Source organism: Trifolium pratense, linkage group LG3 (assembly GCF_020283565.1).
Source record: "Trifolium pratense cultivar HEN17-A07 linkage group LG3, ARS_RC_1.1, whole genome shotgun sequence".
Taxonomy (NCBI): Eukaryota; Viridiplantae; Streptophyta; class Magnoliopsida; order Fabales; family Fabaceae; genus Trifolium; species Trifolium pratense.
The window spans coordinates 45,101,755-45,113,943 of NC_060061.1; the positions used below are offsets into that span (position 1 = coordinate 45,101,755).

At 34.9% G+C, this 12,189-nt stretch overlaps 2 protein-coding genes across 2 annotated transcripts; one reads left to right on the plus strand and one right to left on the minus strand.

Moving 5' to 3' along the window:
• Positions 1–2,696: 2,696 nt before the first annotated feature.
• Positions 2,697–8,003, plus strand: LOC123918905 (protein TORNADO 1-like). The gene is made up of 3 exons (XM_045971080.1): positions 2,697–4,307; positions 4,670–5,916; positions 6,443–8,003. The coding sequence occupies exons 1-3, from the start codon at positions 2,801–2,803 to the stop codon at positions 7,826–7,828; spliced, it is 4,140 nt and encodes a 1,379-aa protein (XP_045827036.1). The 5' UTR covers positions 2,697–2,800; the 3' UTR covers positions 7,829–8,003.
• Positions 8,004–8,494: 491 nt separating this feature from the next.
• Positions 8,495–11,221, minus strand: LOC123918912. The gene is made up of 2 exons (XM_045971088.1): positions 11,007–11,221; positions 8,495–10,238 (listed from the first exon to the last, which is right to left on the minus strand). The coding sequence occupies exon 2, from the start codon at positions 10,203–10,205 to the stop codon at positions 8,901–8,903; it is 1,305 nt and encodes a 434-aa protein (XP_045827044.1). The 5' UTR covers positions 10,206–10,238; positions 11,007–11,221; the 3' UTR covers positions 8,495–8,900.
• Between the last annotated feature and the right edge of the window lie 968 nt (positions 11,222–12,189).

The window sequence follows — 12,189 nt, forward strand, 5'->3', positions numbered from 1 at the left end:
CGCTCCGCCCATAAATTCTATATTATTTAGTTTAATTTATAGTTAAATAATATATAAAATTGTAGTAATACTGAATAATATCTAAAAAATGGGCCCAGATGCTGTTTGGGATCTTTACTTGTTCTCACATCATAGCCCACAGACTAATTGACACTGTCATCTGATGGGCCCCTTTGCAATTACCACTGAAAGTGAATCAAAGGGCACCCCCCTTCCTAAAATTATAGTATACCTGCTGTTGCCACAAATAGGAAAAACAAATATTCTTTTATTCTCTCTATTTGTCATCTTGACACAGTATTCATCCAAATAATAATATGGCCCTAACACAAGTATTATATTAAGTTTATTGATATGTTTGAATTTTGAACATCAAAATACAAACATTATATGTATGTGTGTGATGCTATATATATTTATCTTTTTCTTTTTTTGCTTTTTTCACAGCTTATATGCATTTTAAAAATACACACAAGATGTGTGTCAAAAAAAAAAAAAAATACACACAAGATTTGTTTGAATGTATGTTGTATAATATTTACAAACCCGGTATAATTAGAGGTAATTTGAAACACACGTAATGTCTTAAATGGACCCGGTTCGAACTGGATTTGGAGGACTTCTTCGTCACCCTTTCGGAGCTTGGATCATAGGCTTCTCTAGGTTCCTCTCCGGATCTTCCAACACCCTTCATGTCGAGATACATGTGAGTCATCAAGGGTTGTTATTGGCTAATCAGTTTCAATACCAGGACATTACCTGTTATACAAACTCTCTCCATTGTGTCGATATTATTCACGCTCAAATATGCTACTCTGATTCAAGGCATAAAATATCATTCAACTTATTTGACAAGTGCGCATTGTCCAAACCTTCTGAAATGAAATACTTGTGCCGACTTTCTTGCTAAACTTTGAGCCTTTTCTGGCTCACTAACACCCTTCCATATGGCCTGAGTGAGCTCCTTTTCACAGACTTTACTGAAACTTAATTAGTTCCAGAATGTGTAGATTTTTTCTTTTTCTTTTGTGTTTTTCTTTAACTTTGTAACAAAAAAATGTCTTAAACGAATAAAACTCTGATACTATTTATCGGAGAGACGAGAAGATGGGTAAGTAAGTAAGTAAATAAAAAAAATAAAAGAAGAAATATTGCACCCACTTGGTGATTCAAAAATTAACTTAGATAAAATAAAATAAAAAAAGTATTTCTTCATCTTTTAGGAGGAGCCTTGAGAAGAGGTTTTCTTTTGTCCACTACTCACTACTCAGCCTCCCTTTTCCTCTACTTTATAGGATTCTTTGTTGGTTTTTTCTCTTCGGGCCCCCCGTGTTTCTTTTATACCCCCTGAATTTCCAATTTTGCCCTTGCAAAAAATTTCGGTTTATAGAAACCGAAGTTTTTTTTTGCCTTGAAAACAAATTTCGGTTTATAAAAACCGAATTTTACTCTGAATTTGTATTAAAAAAAATTCGGTTTCTGCGAACCGAAGTTTTTATCAAGGGCAAAATTGGAATATTTAAGGGTATAAAAGAAACACGGGAGGCCCGAAGAGAAAACATCTTCTTTGTTTCATTCTTCTTCTAGTCTAGTGGGAAAGGAAGAAAATATGAAACGGACAAACTTTTCACCCCCCCAAAAGGTCAAAAAGCACATCCCCCACACTCATTAATTGGCTCACATTTTGTAGATATGCTTTTAACTTGACTGCTTTTTTTTTTTTTTCTTTTTTTTTAAGTTGTTTTTTTATCAAGCATATCAGCATATGGTTTTCAGATAATTTGGAGTTTAACTATAAGATACGTAAAATTTAATTAAAAATTATTTTTATTAAGAATCAAATTTGAATTATCATCGAAAAATGATAGAGCATTATATTAGTTGGTTTTTATTGTTCCTTAGTAGCATTATATGTGTTGTCTAATGAGAATGCAAAATTTTATATTAGTTGGTAATGCAAAATTGGGAAGAATGTGTTGGTTCACTAAGGTTGATGCACAACCATGCTAGAATACGTAAAGAATCGATGCTAATGAGAAAGAAATACTTTGCTTAATTAAAGTGACACCATCAAGAGAAGTTAAGAATATAACAGGAGTTTTTAAACAAAACTCTCAAATATTCACTTTGAAAAAATGTTTGGATTCACTTTGGAAAGAATGTGATTTTCAAGATTTGAAATTATTTTGACATATTTGGAGTTTTGATTAGAAGTGATTTTGTTTTTAAAATTAATTCTAATTGAAAGTTAAAATTTATAATTTTTTTGTCTCCATACTTAATTTTTACAGTTAAATTTATTCTTCAATTCATACTGGTGGATTTTTGTCCCAAAATATTAGGGTAGCGACAAGTGAATTATATTAATAAAATAAAAAAACAACGCGATTCAATTAATTTTTATTATATAACTCATTTATAACTAAATTCAATTTTACATATAAATTTTAAGATACTTATGAAAAATTCGTATCAATATTATAGTAACAAAAAAAAAAAACACACACTTCCACAAGTCTTAGCTCAACTAACAAAAAAAAAAACCAAAATTGTTAGACTGGACTGGACGTCATGACTGAGATCAGAACCCCAACTCTCTCACTTGTGTGAGTTTAAGATGACATCTTCATTTCGTCTATTTGTAAAAAAAAAAAAAAAAACACTACATTACAAATACAATGACTAACTCTGCATTTGTACACTGTCTTCCAAAAAGCCTAGGAATTCCAAAACATAGTTTTTAGATGTTGGGGTTTAGACAACAAATCTCTGCAACTTAGAAACAGTTTCTAAACTAACAATGTCATCAAACCAAAACCTAAAAGACCTACAATGGTTTCTTCAAGCAATCACAATGGAAAACCAAAACCTACACAGCATTTCCTTCTACCTTTCCCAACCAACCTCAAATTGTTACCAAGAAACAAACAACTCCATAAACATAAACATTTCCAAAGAAAATCAACAACACTTTTCCAACTTCTTAACATCACTAGCATCATCCAAGAACACAAGTTCAACTTTAAGAAACTTAGAGTTCCACAAAGTTGAATGGGAATCACAACAGGTAAAAAACCTTGAAACCCTTTTGAGGAATCATCAAAATGTAAAACAAATTCTTTTTAGAAGAAATAGATTCAATGGAAAAAGTATGAAAGATTTTTCTGATATTTTGAAGGAAAATAAAGTTATTAAAGAGATTATGTTTTCAGAATCATGTATTGGTTCTAATGGAGCTGGTTTAATTGGTTCTTCTCTTATGGTTAATCATAGTTTAGAAGAGTTGCAGATTTGGGAAGATTCAATAGGTTCAAAAGGTGCTGAAGAACTTTCAAAGATGATTGAAGTGAATCCAAATCTTAAGCTTTTAACAATTTTTGACTCAAATGCTATTACTGCTACACCTCTTATATCTGCAGTTTTGGCAAGGAATAGAACAATGGAAGTTCATGTTTGGTGTGGTGATCAAAATGGTGAAAAAAGTTCTAAGGTTGTTGAATTTGTACCTGGTAATAGCACTTTGAGAATTTACAAGCTTAATCTTTCAGGTACTTGTAGAGTTGTTTGTTCTTTAGGAATGAATTTCACTGTTAAATCACTTGATATGACTGGTGTTAAGATAAAATCGAAATGCGCTAAGGAGTTTAGATGGGTTTTAGAACAAAACCAAACCATAAAAGAGGTTAATTTTTCAAGAACATGTCTTAAAGATAAGGGCATTGTGTATGTTGCAGCTGGACTGTTTAAGAATCATAGTCTGCAAACTTTGCATCTAACTGGAAATTGGTTTCGTGGAATCGGTGTCGAGCATTTACTTTGTCCTTTGAGTAGATTTTCATCATTGCAAATGCAAGCTAACATTAGTTTGAAGTGTGTTACTTTTGGAGGAGGGAGAACAAGAATAGGAAGGGATGGTTTGGCAGCTATAATGCAATTTCTTATAACGAACGAGACAGTAATGCGGTTTGGGATACATGATGATGAGAGTTTGAGACCAGATGATTTTGTTAAAATCTTTAAGAGCTTAGAGAAGAATGCTAGTTTGAAATGTTTGTCTTTGCAAGGTTGTAAAGGTGTTCAAGGAGAGACATTGCTGGAGATAATTATGGAGACATTGCAGATAAATCCTTGGATTGAAGAAATTGATCTCTCTAGAACACCTTTACATAATTCTGGAAAGACTAATGGAATTTATCAGAGATTAGGGCAGAATGAGAATCCTGAACCAGAAATGGATTTGATCAAAGATATGCCACTCACTGAGCCTAAGAGTTGCAGAGTTTTCTTTTGTGGACAAGAATGTGCAGGTAATGTTTTGAGTATTTATCTTTGATGTTTTAATATCGATTAATTTCGCGATACACCACCTTAAAAAATTAATCAAATTAGATCATGAAACTAAATTAAGCACTGTTTTCATATAAACATAAGTTAATAGTAAGTGTCTGTTTGGACTGATTTATTTGAGAGACTGTTTAGGAGATTTTATAGAAACAGCTCATGACATGTCCATAAGCTTACTTTTAAGCTTATTTTCATAATCTCTCCAAGATAACTTATGAAAAGAGCTTACAGATTATATGAAAATAATTTGACTTTATTATGTCTTTTGTCAACTGTTTATCCAAATAGAATCAACCTGAAGTAGAGTTTAAATTCATATTTTCAGGCAAAACCACACTTTGTCAATCAGTATCGCAAAACTTCTCTTCTTCGGCGGCGCTTCCCTACTTGGATCAAGTAAGAACAATAGTGAATCCAGTGGAGCAGGCTGTTAAAACAACAGGAATGAAGATAAAAACATTTAAAGATGAAGATACAAAGATTTCAATCTGGAATTTAGCTGGTCAACATGAGTTTTTCTCACTTCATGATCTTATGTTCCCGGGGCACGGAAGTGCATCGATTTTCATCATTGTATCGAGTTTATTCAGGAAGCCAGGTAATAGAGAACCCAAAAGCACTGCAGAGATTGAAGAGGATTTGCAATATTGGCTAAGGTTCATAGTTTCCAACTCCAAAAGAGCAGTGCAACAATGCATGCTGCCTAGTGTAGCTGTTGTTCTTACACACTTTGATAAAATCAACCAATCATCACAAAATTTGCAGCAAACGGTCGATTCAATTCAAAGACTGAGAGAGAAGTTTCAAGGATATGTTGAATTCTACCCAACTATATTCACGGTTGATGCACGATCATCAGCATCAGTTAGTAAACTCACCCATCACATCCGAAAGACATGCAAAACAATTCTACAAAGAGTACCGCGAGTTTACCAACTTTGCAATGATCTGATACAGATTTTATCTGAATGGAGAGCAGAGAATTACAACAAGCCAGCTATGAAGTGGAAGGAGTTTGGTGAGTTGTGTCAAGTAAAAGTCCCACATTTGAGAATCCGATCGAGACATTATAATAAAGAAGCGGTTGAAATGAAACGAAAAGCTGTTGCTACTTGTCTTCATCACGTTGGTGAAGTGATTTATTTTGATGAGTTGGAGTTTCTAATTTTAGACTGCGAGTGGTTCTGTGGTGAAGTACTTGGTCAGCTCATAAAGTTGAATGTTAGAAAGCATCACTCTTCCGAAAACAATGGATTCATTAGTAGGAAGGAACTTGAGAAAATCTTAAGAGGAAGTTTACAAAGTCCAATTCCTGGTATGGGATCAAAGGTATTTGAGAACTTAGATGCTAGTGACCTTGTGAGAATGATGCTTAAACTTGAACTTTGTTATGAGCAAGATCCATCGGATCAAAATTCTCTACTATTGATTCCCTCCATTCTTGAAGAAGGTAGAGCAAAGCCTCAGAAGTGGCAGATAAGCTCACCAGATTGTCTTTATGCTGGACGCCATCTTGAGTGTGATGATTCAAGTCATATGTTTCTAACTCCTGGATTCTTCCCTCGCTTACAGGCAAGAGTTTCTCCATCGTGTTCCTCTTTTTTCCCTCTGTTTCACCCTTTTCAGTTGTTTCTCGCAAGCTCTTTTTCATTTTTTTATATGAATTTATTCCTGCACTTATAGTTTCAAATCAGTTGTAAATCTTAAAATGCAGAAAATAGTGGTTTGTTCGAATTCTGCTATGCTATAGCGCTAAAAGACTGCTATTTATGCTTTGTATTAAATAGCTGCTATTTGACAACATTTTCCCAAAATTCATTCAATGTTGGTTATTTTTCTGATGATAGATATTCATATAACACAAAAGAGGTTCAAAGAATGCAGGAACATTCTATAAAATAGATTGGAAGGCACATCATTAGGATATACCTGCAATTCTGAAAAATATATCAACTATATGACACCCATTTAACTACATTTTTAAAAACTGATTATATTTTGTTCTTCACTCATAAGTCCTCAAAGCTACAATCTCTAGAATTTTCAGTATTTCTTTTACTACAATTTTCTGATTGAATTTTTTCATTTGGTGCTGCAGGTGCACCTTCACAACAAAATAAAGTCTCTCATGAATCAACATGGCGCAACTTACAGTCTTGAGAAGTACCTCATTTCAATCAGCATTAATGGAATCTATATCAGAGTTGAGCTTGGAGGACAACTCGGTTACTATATCGACATTCTTGCATGCTCCACCAAAAACTTGACAGAAACTTTAAGAGTCATTCAGCAACTTATAATACCGGCTATTCAAAGTGTTTGCCATGGGATCACCATGACTGAAAGTGTCATTAGACCTGAATGCGTGCGAAATTTGACACCACCTAGATACAGAAGAACTCAATTTGCTTCCCTGCAGCAACTGAAACAAGCACTACTTTCACTTCCAGCAGACAGCATGTATGATTATCAACACACATGGAGTTTGGTCTTGGATTCTGGCAGGCCTATTCTCCACGAAGGGTTTGATTTTGCGCGAGACCTTTTATCGGATGATGACTTCCGGGAAGTGCTGCATCGCAGATATCATGATCTACACAGTCTTGCTCAGGAACTGCAAATCCCACCTGAAAACAACCCTGAAGGGCAAGATCAAGCTGTAACCTTAAGCAATGAAGCTGAAAGAGTTGAACCAACCTTTGGAGGCATTGCTAAAGGGGTTGAAGAAGTTTTACAAAGATTGAAAATTATTGAACAAGAAATCCGAGACTTGAAGCAAGAAATCCAAGGGCTCAGATATTACGAACACAGACTCCTACTTGAGCTTCATCGCAAAGTGAATTACATAGCAACCTTCAATTCTCAAGTAGAGGAGAGGAAAGTACCTAACATGTTCTATTTCGTAAAAGCAGAGAACTACTCAAGGAGACTGATCACCAGCATGGTTTCTGGCATGACAGCTCTCCGGCTTCACATGTTATGCGAGTTTCGGGGACAAATGCATGTTGTTGAAGATCAAATGGGTTGCGAAATGATGCAAGTTGATAACATGGCCGTGAAGTCTTTAGCTCCATATATGAAAAAGTTCATGGTTATGGTAACTTTTGCTCTTAAAATAGGAGCTCATCTTGCAGCTGGAATGGGGGAAATGATACCAGATTTGAGCAAGGAAGTGGCTCATTTGGCTGGCTCTTCAGTTCTCTTTGGTGCAGCAGGGGCAACTGCAGCTGGTCTTGTAGGGGCTGCTGCTATCGGTCGTAGAAACAGGTCCACGGAAGGTTCAAGGGGCATTCAACAAGACATAAAAGCAGCACAGCAATGGATGGTTGATTTCTTGAGGGAAAGGAGGTGTTCCACAGGGAAGGATATTGCAGAGAAGTTCGGACTATGGCGTGTAAGGTACAGGGATAATGGTCAGATTGCATGGATCTGTAGAAGGCACATGTACGAGAGATCTGCAGAGATAATTGAAGTGCCTATTTGAAACAGAAGAAATTGTTATACAACACTGGGAACCTTAGTTTTCAAGTTTCTTTCTGTTTTTTTTTTTTTTTTTTTTTGTGTGTCTGTATCCGAACCATGAATATCAGAATATGGCATGTATTGAAGTTCTCCGGAACATTAAGAGTTCAAATGTTCATCTAGTGCATTTCAATTGAGGATGAGTTTCGCAAAATCATAGCGTGCCACCGTGATTTTGGCAAAAATTACACTTCGGAGTTTGAACAAAATCACAGTGCCACCACCGCGATTTCATCAAATTCACCGTGATTCTGCTAGATTTTAGCTTCTAACTTGATGGAATCTTCTTCACTAACATTTCTGATTATCTGATATGATATATAATTACATTTAAGAGTGTTTTTCAAATTAATTAAGAATAAACATGACTATTCCCAAAAATATAAAATTGACAAATAAAATTTAGGCCAAAAAACCATAAAGGCTCATGATACTGTATGGCATGAGCTTTTGCATGTGAAACAGAAGAAAGCTAAATCCTGGAGATTTTTCTTTATCTACTTTAGTGTTCACCATGTGAATGTGGGACCATATTATCACTAGTAGTATCCATCATTAATAGTATGTTGTATCATAAAGTTCAATTCACAATCATTGACATTAAAAACAAAAGGACAAAGAAAGAAGGTAACACAGAAAAGATCATGTAACAGTTAAGATAGCAACAAGCTTGTGAGAGTACAAAGTTATATTCCCTGTAACCTACAACATCAGAAGAAATACAGAAGGAGACACCACACTGGATACTACATTATTTCATTTCACTGCTATTATCAGTTTTCTGGACTCGAACTCCCTATGGTCAACGAAAACACACAGTCCCACACACAAGGGATCTGATCGTTGGATGAAGATTAGAACGACTGTATTTTGAATTTGCTACATTGACTTTCAAATACATATTGAATACGATCCAATCTTCATCTAACGACCGAGATCCATGACTGCATGACTAAAGAGAATCCAAACCTTAGCTTTCGTTCTAAAATCTAAAGTCACCTGCCCGTATTCCCTTAAACCAAGGAAGCAAAATCTCAAAAGAAAGCTCTGCTCCCATAATAGACACGGGAGGTACCATTGTTAGATGGTGGTAGCTTCTGCTCAGTACTTGAATTTCCAGAACTAGTAGGTTCCCTTTCAATGTCCATATTAGGAAGTTTCATTTTTGCCAATGACTCGGTAAATTGTTGCATACTTTTCATGTACATGTCAACTATATCCTGCTGCACCATCTGCGGCTCTGGCTCGATGTTCACAGTCACAACAGGCTTAGGGAATAAATCACTCGGAACAACACTTGAAGAATCACTCTCACCATCTTTGACATCCACTTTTTTTGGTTGCTCGGTGCCTGAAACTTGTTCGTGACCAGGGTACTTAGAAGCTGCAGCAGCATCAGATGATTCTGAGCTTTCAGGTGCAGGAGAAGAAACTCCATTTGTTGACACACTGCTCGGTGGAGAATCAACCTTAGGAGGTTGCACTTGCACAGACTCTTCACTGCATGCCGAGAAGCTTTCCACAAGCCGAACACCTGCTTCAGAACTATGATCATCAGCATCAGAAGTGGCCAAGCTATCAGAGCACTGAGTCTCCTCACACGAAATGCCAAAGTATTCTGAAACCATTAAGTGGTCTTCATTTACAATCTTAGGATCTGGAAACTCAATTTTATCCAAATCTCTGGCCAACGACTCAGATGTTTCCGAGTCCTGCACAGTCAGATGATTCGCCACTTTCCTCGGCATTTCAGATATTGCCATAACATCAGGTGTAGCACCGGTATAAGCAATTGACAACTGAACAAAACCTGAAGGAGAATGAAACAGATCATTTGAAGAAAGCGTTGAAAGAGAAAACTCTTTCTCTAGTTTCCCATTCTGAACTAGTACTTCCGACAACGGTACTAAAGCAAAACCGAGCAACTGATCTTCAAGATAATTCTTCACCCTGCTAAGCATCCATATCTCACATTTGAGAGAAGAATCAACATCCCAAACATTGATACGAAGATTGTCATTAAACACAGGGTTCCTTCCTCCTCCATTGATAGTCTTGGTAGATACAGTGTTCTCAGGATTACTTGTCAGGCAAATCTTAGCATAAACATCTTGCTTGTGGTATATGCAAATGTTCTGAATGTCTCTAGCCTGATGTATGTAAACGTCAAGCACTCCAACGCATTCCTCGGCATTTGACATGATAGTTTCCTTTCCATTGACCTCAATGTCCTTAGAGGAAGGACCATTGCTTTGTGTTAAAGCATCAGACCTGTGCTTCTCACCTTCACCCAAGATTGAGGTTCTGAAGGGTGACACAACAGATTGTGGAGAATCCATGATCAAATGATTCAAATCACAGTAATTGGGAACCTGTCAAAGCACAGCAGCTACAAGAATGTCAAAAATTCACACTAAATTATAAGTCAAACTTCAAAACTAAAACAAAAGACACAAAATTCTTATGCTTAAATCCCACATCTAGGTACTAGCATAACACAAAATTCACTAATCAAGAACTAAAAACACAGCTTAAATAAACTGAACTAAAATCTAAGAGTTAAGCAGATCCAAAAAATAGAAACAAACACCACTCTGCATATAAAGCAACATAGATAGAAAATAAAAAGGAAAGAAAGAAGCTTGAATTTGAGTTCCTCCAAACCTTTGAGAAGCCAATTCAGAAATGAGAATTAAGGTCAACAAAACACAAGTGGAACAACCAAAACCTATAAACCTCTCAAAATTGAAACTTTCAAATGATATTCACTCAAATAAACCTAGAATTGTCCAAGTTTAAAAACTAGCCAAAACAATGAAAAGGGTAGTGAAAAATTTCATCAGATTCCAATAAAGCTACAAACTTTATTTGCTCTAAACAGGAAAAAACAATTCCACAGAATCCAAGAGAGGAAAAACAGGAAAAGCATAAACACGACAACCTATGCTACATGACAGAATTCCAACACAACCCCACTTTAAATTTCTCTTCAAATAACACAAAAAAGTACTAAAAAACAAACAAAAATTCAAACTAGAACCAATCAATCAAAATCTTCAAAAAGAAAAGTAAATAAATCTGCAAAGGTAATAAAGAATGGAATTTTCAGGTTGATACATAAGATGATGTGGTTTTTTTACCTGTCTTTGTGGATTGAAAGTCAAAGTGGAATCTTTGTTTGTGTTTGTGTGTGGCTCAAAAACAGAATCAAAGGATGTTTGAGTGGGTGAACCGAGGTAAGTGTTTGAGAAAGAACAAAGTTGTTTAAAGGGAAAGGATGAAACTGATTGCTAAGAAAGATAAATTAATGAGTATAGGGATCTATCTATGAGGAAATTACATACAATAAAGTGCAACTTTGTGTATTTGGAGTGTAGTGTAGTTGTATAATTTTTTTTTTTTGGAAAAGGCAAAATGGCATTAAAAGCAAAAAGACTTGTGTTAGAATTTTTCTTTGGAGTGTAGTGTAGTTGTATAATAATAGTATAATACTATAATATATACGGTAGGAACTATGATGGGAAACCAAATTATTTTTTATGCATATATGGGAAACCAGCTATAGCCTATTTTTGTAACAATGGAAGAAAGTGTTAGAAAATTACACCAATTATATGTGTGATTTAAAAAGTAGTCGGAAAAGCCACTTGGTTTGGTCTAGTGGTGAGGGGTTTGGGTAGTATGTTATATCAAGATTGAAGTCAAAATATATTTGACGAATATAATTGATCTATAGTATAAATAATTTTTCATGTGTTAGAAACACTTTTTTATAGTTTAACGGTTCTTTAGGTGTAAAATATGATATCTTTACCAATCGAACTAAGTCCATATTGTTGTTGCGAATATAACTTATATGTGGAATCTGGAATTCAAACTCAGACCACTTTAATAATATCTTTGGTATCTATCATTTGAGCTACACTCATAGAATTAATTGGTAAAAATAATATAAAAATATTGGAATTCATTCCAAATCAGCTGCATTCATTTATTCATCTAAATGATGAAATTATAGACATTTCAGCCAAAAAAAATAAAACACTCTTTTTAATATTCTTTCTAATATTTACTCTCTAATTAGTTGAAATTAATGTGGATCCCTCATTTTAGAAATAGATTTAACTTTTTTTTTTTTGTAGAAGCTAAATTTACTCATCCAAATTAACACAAGAGATAATCGAACCTGAGACCTTAAGAAGGAGCACACTGTCAGATCTCAAGTCAATACCACTGGACCAACTCAAATGGATTAGAAATAGATTTTTCTTAAAGTGGTGAGACTCGCATAATTTTCATTCAATTAGAAAATGAGTGTTAAAA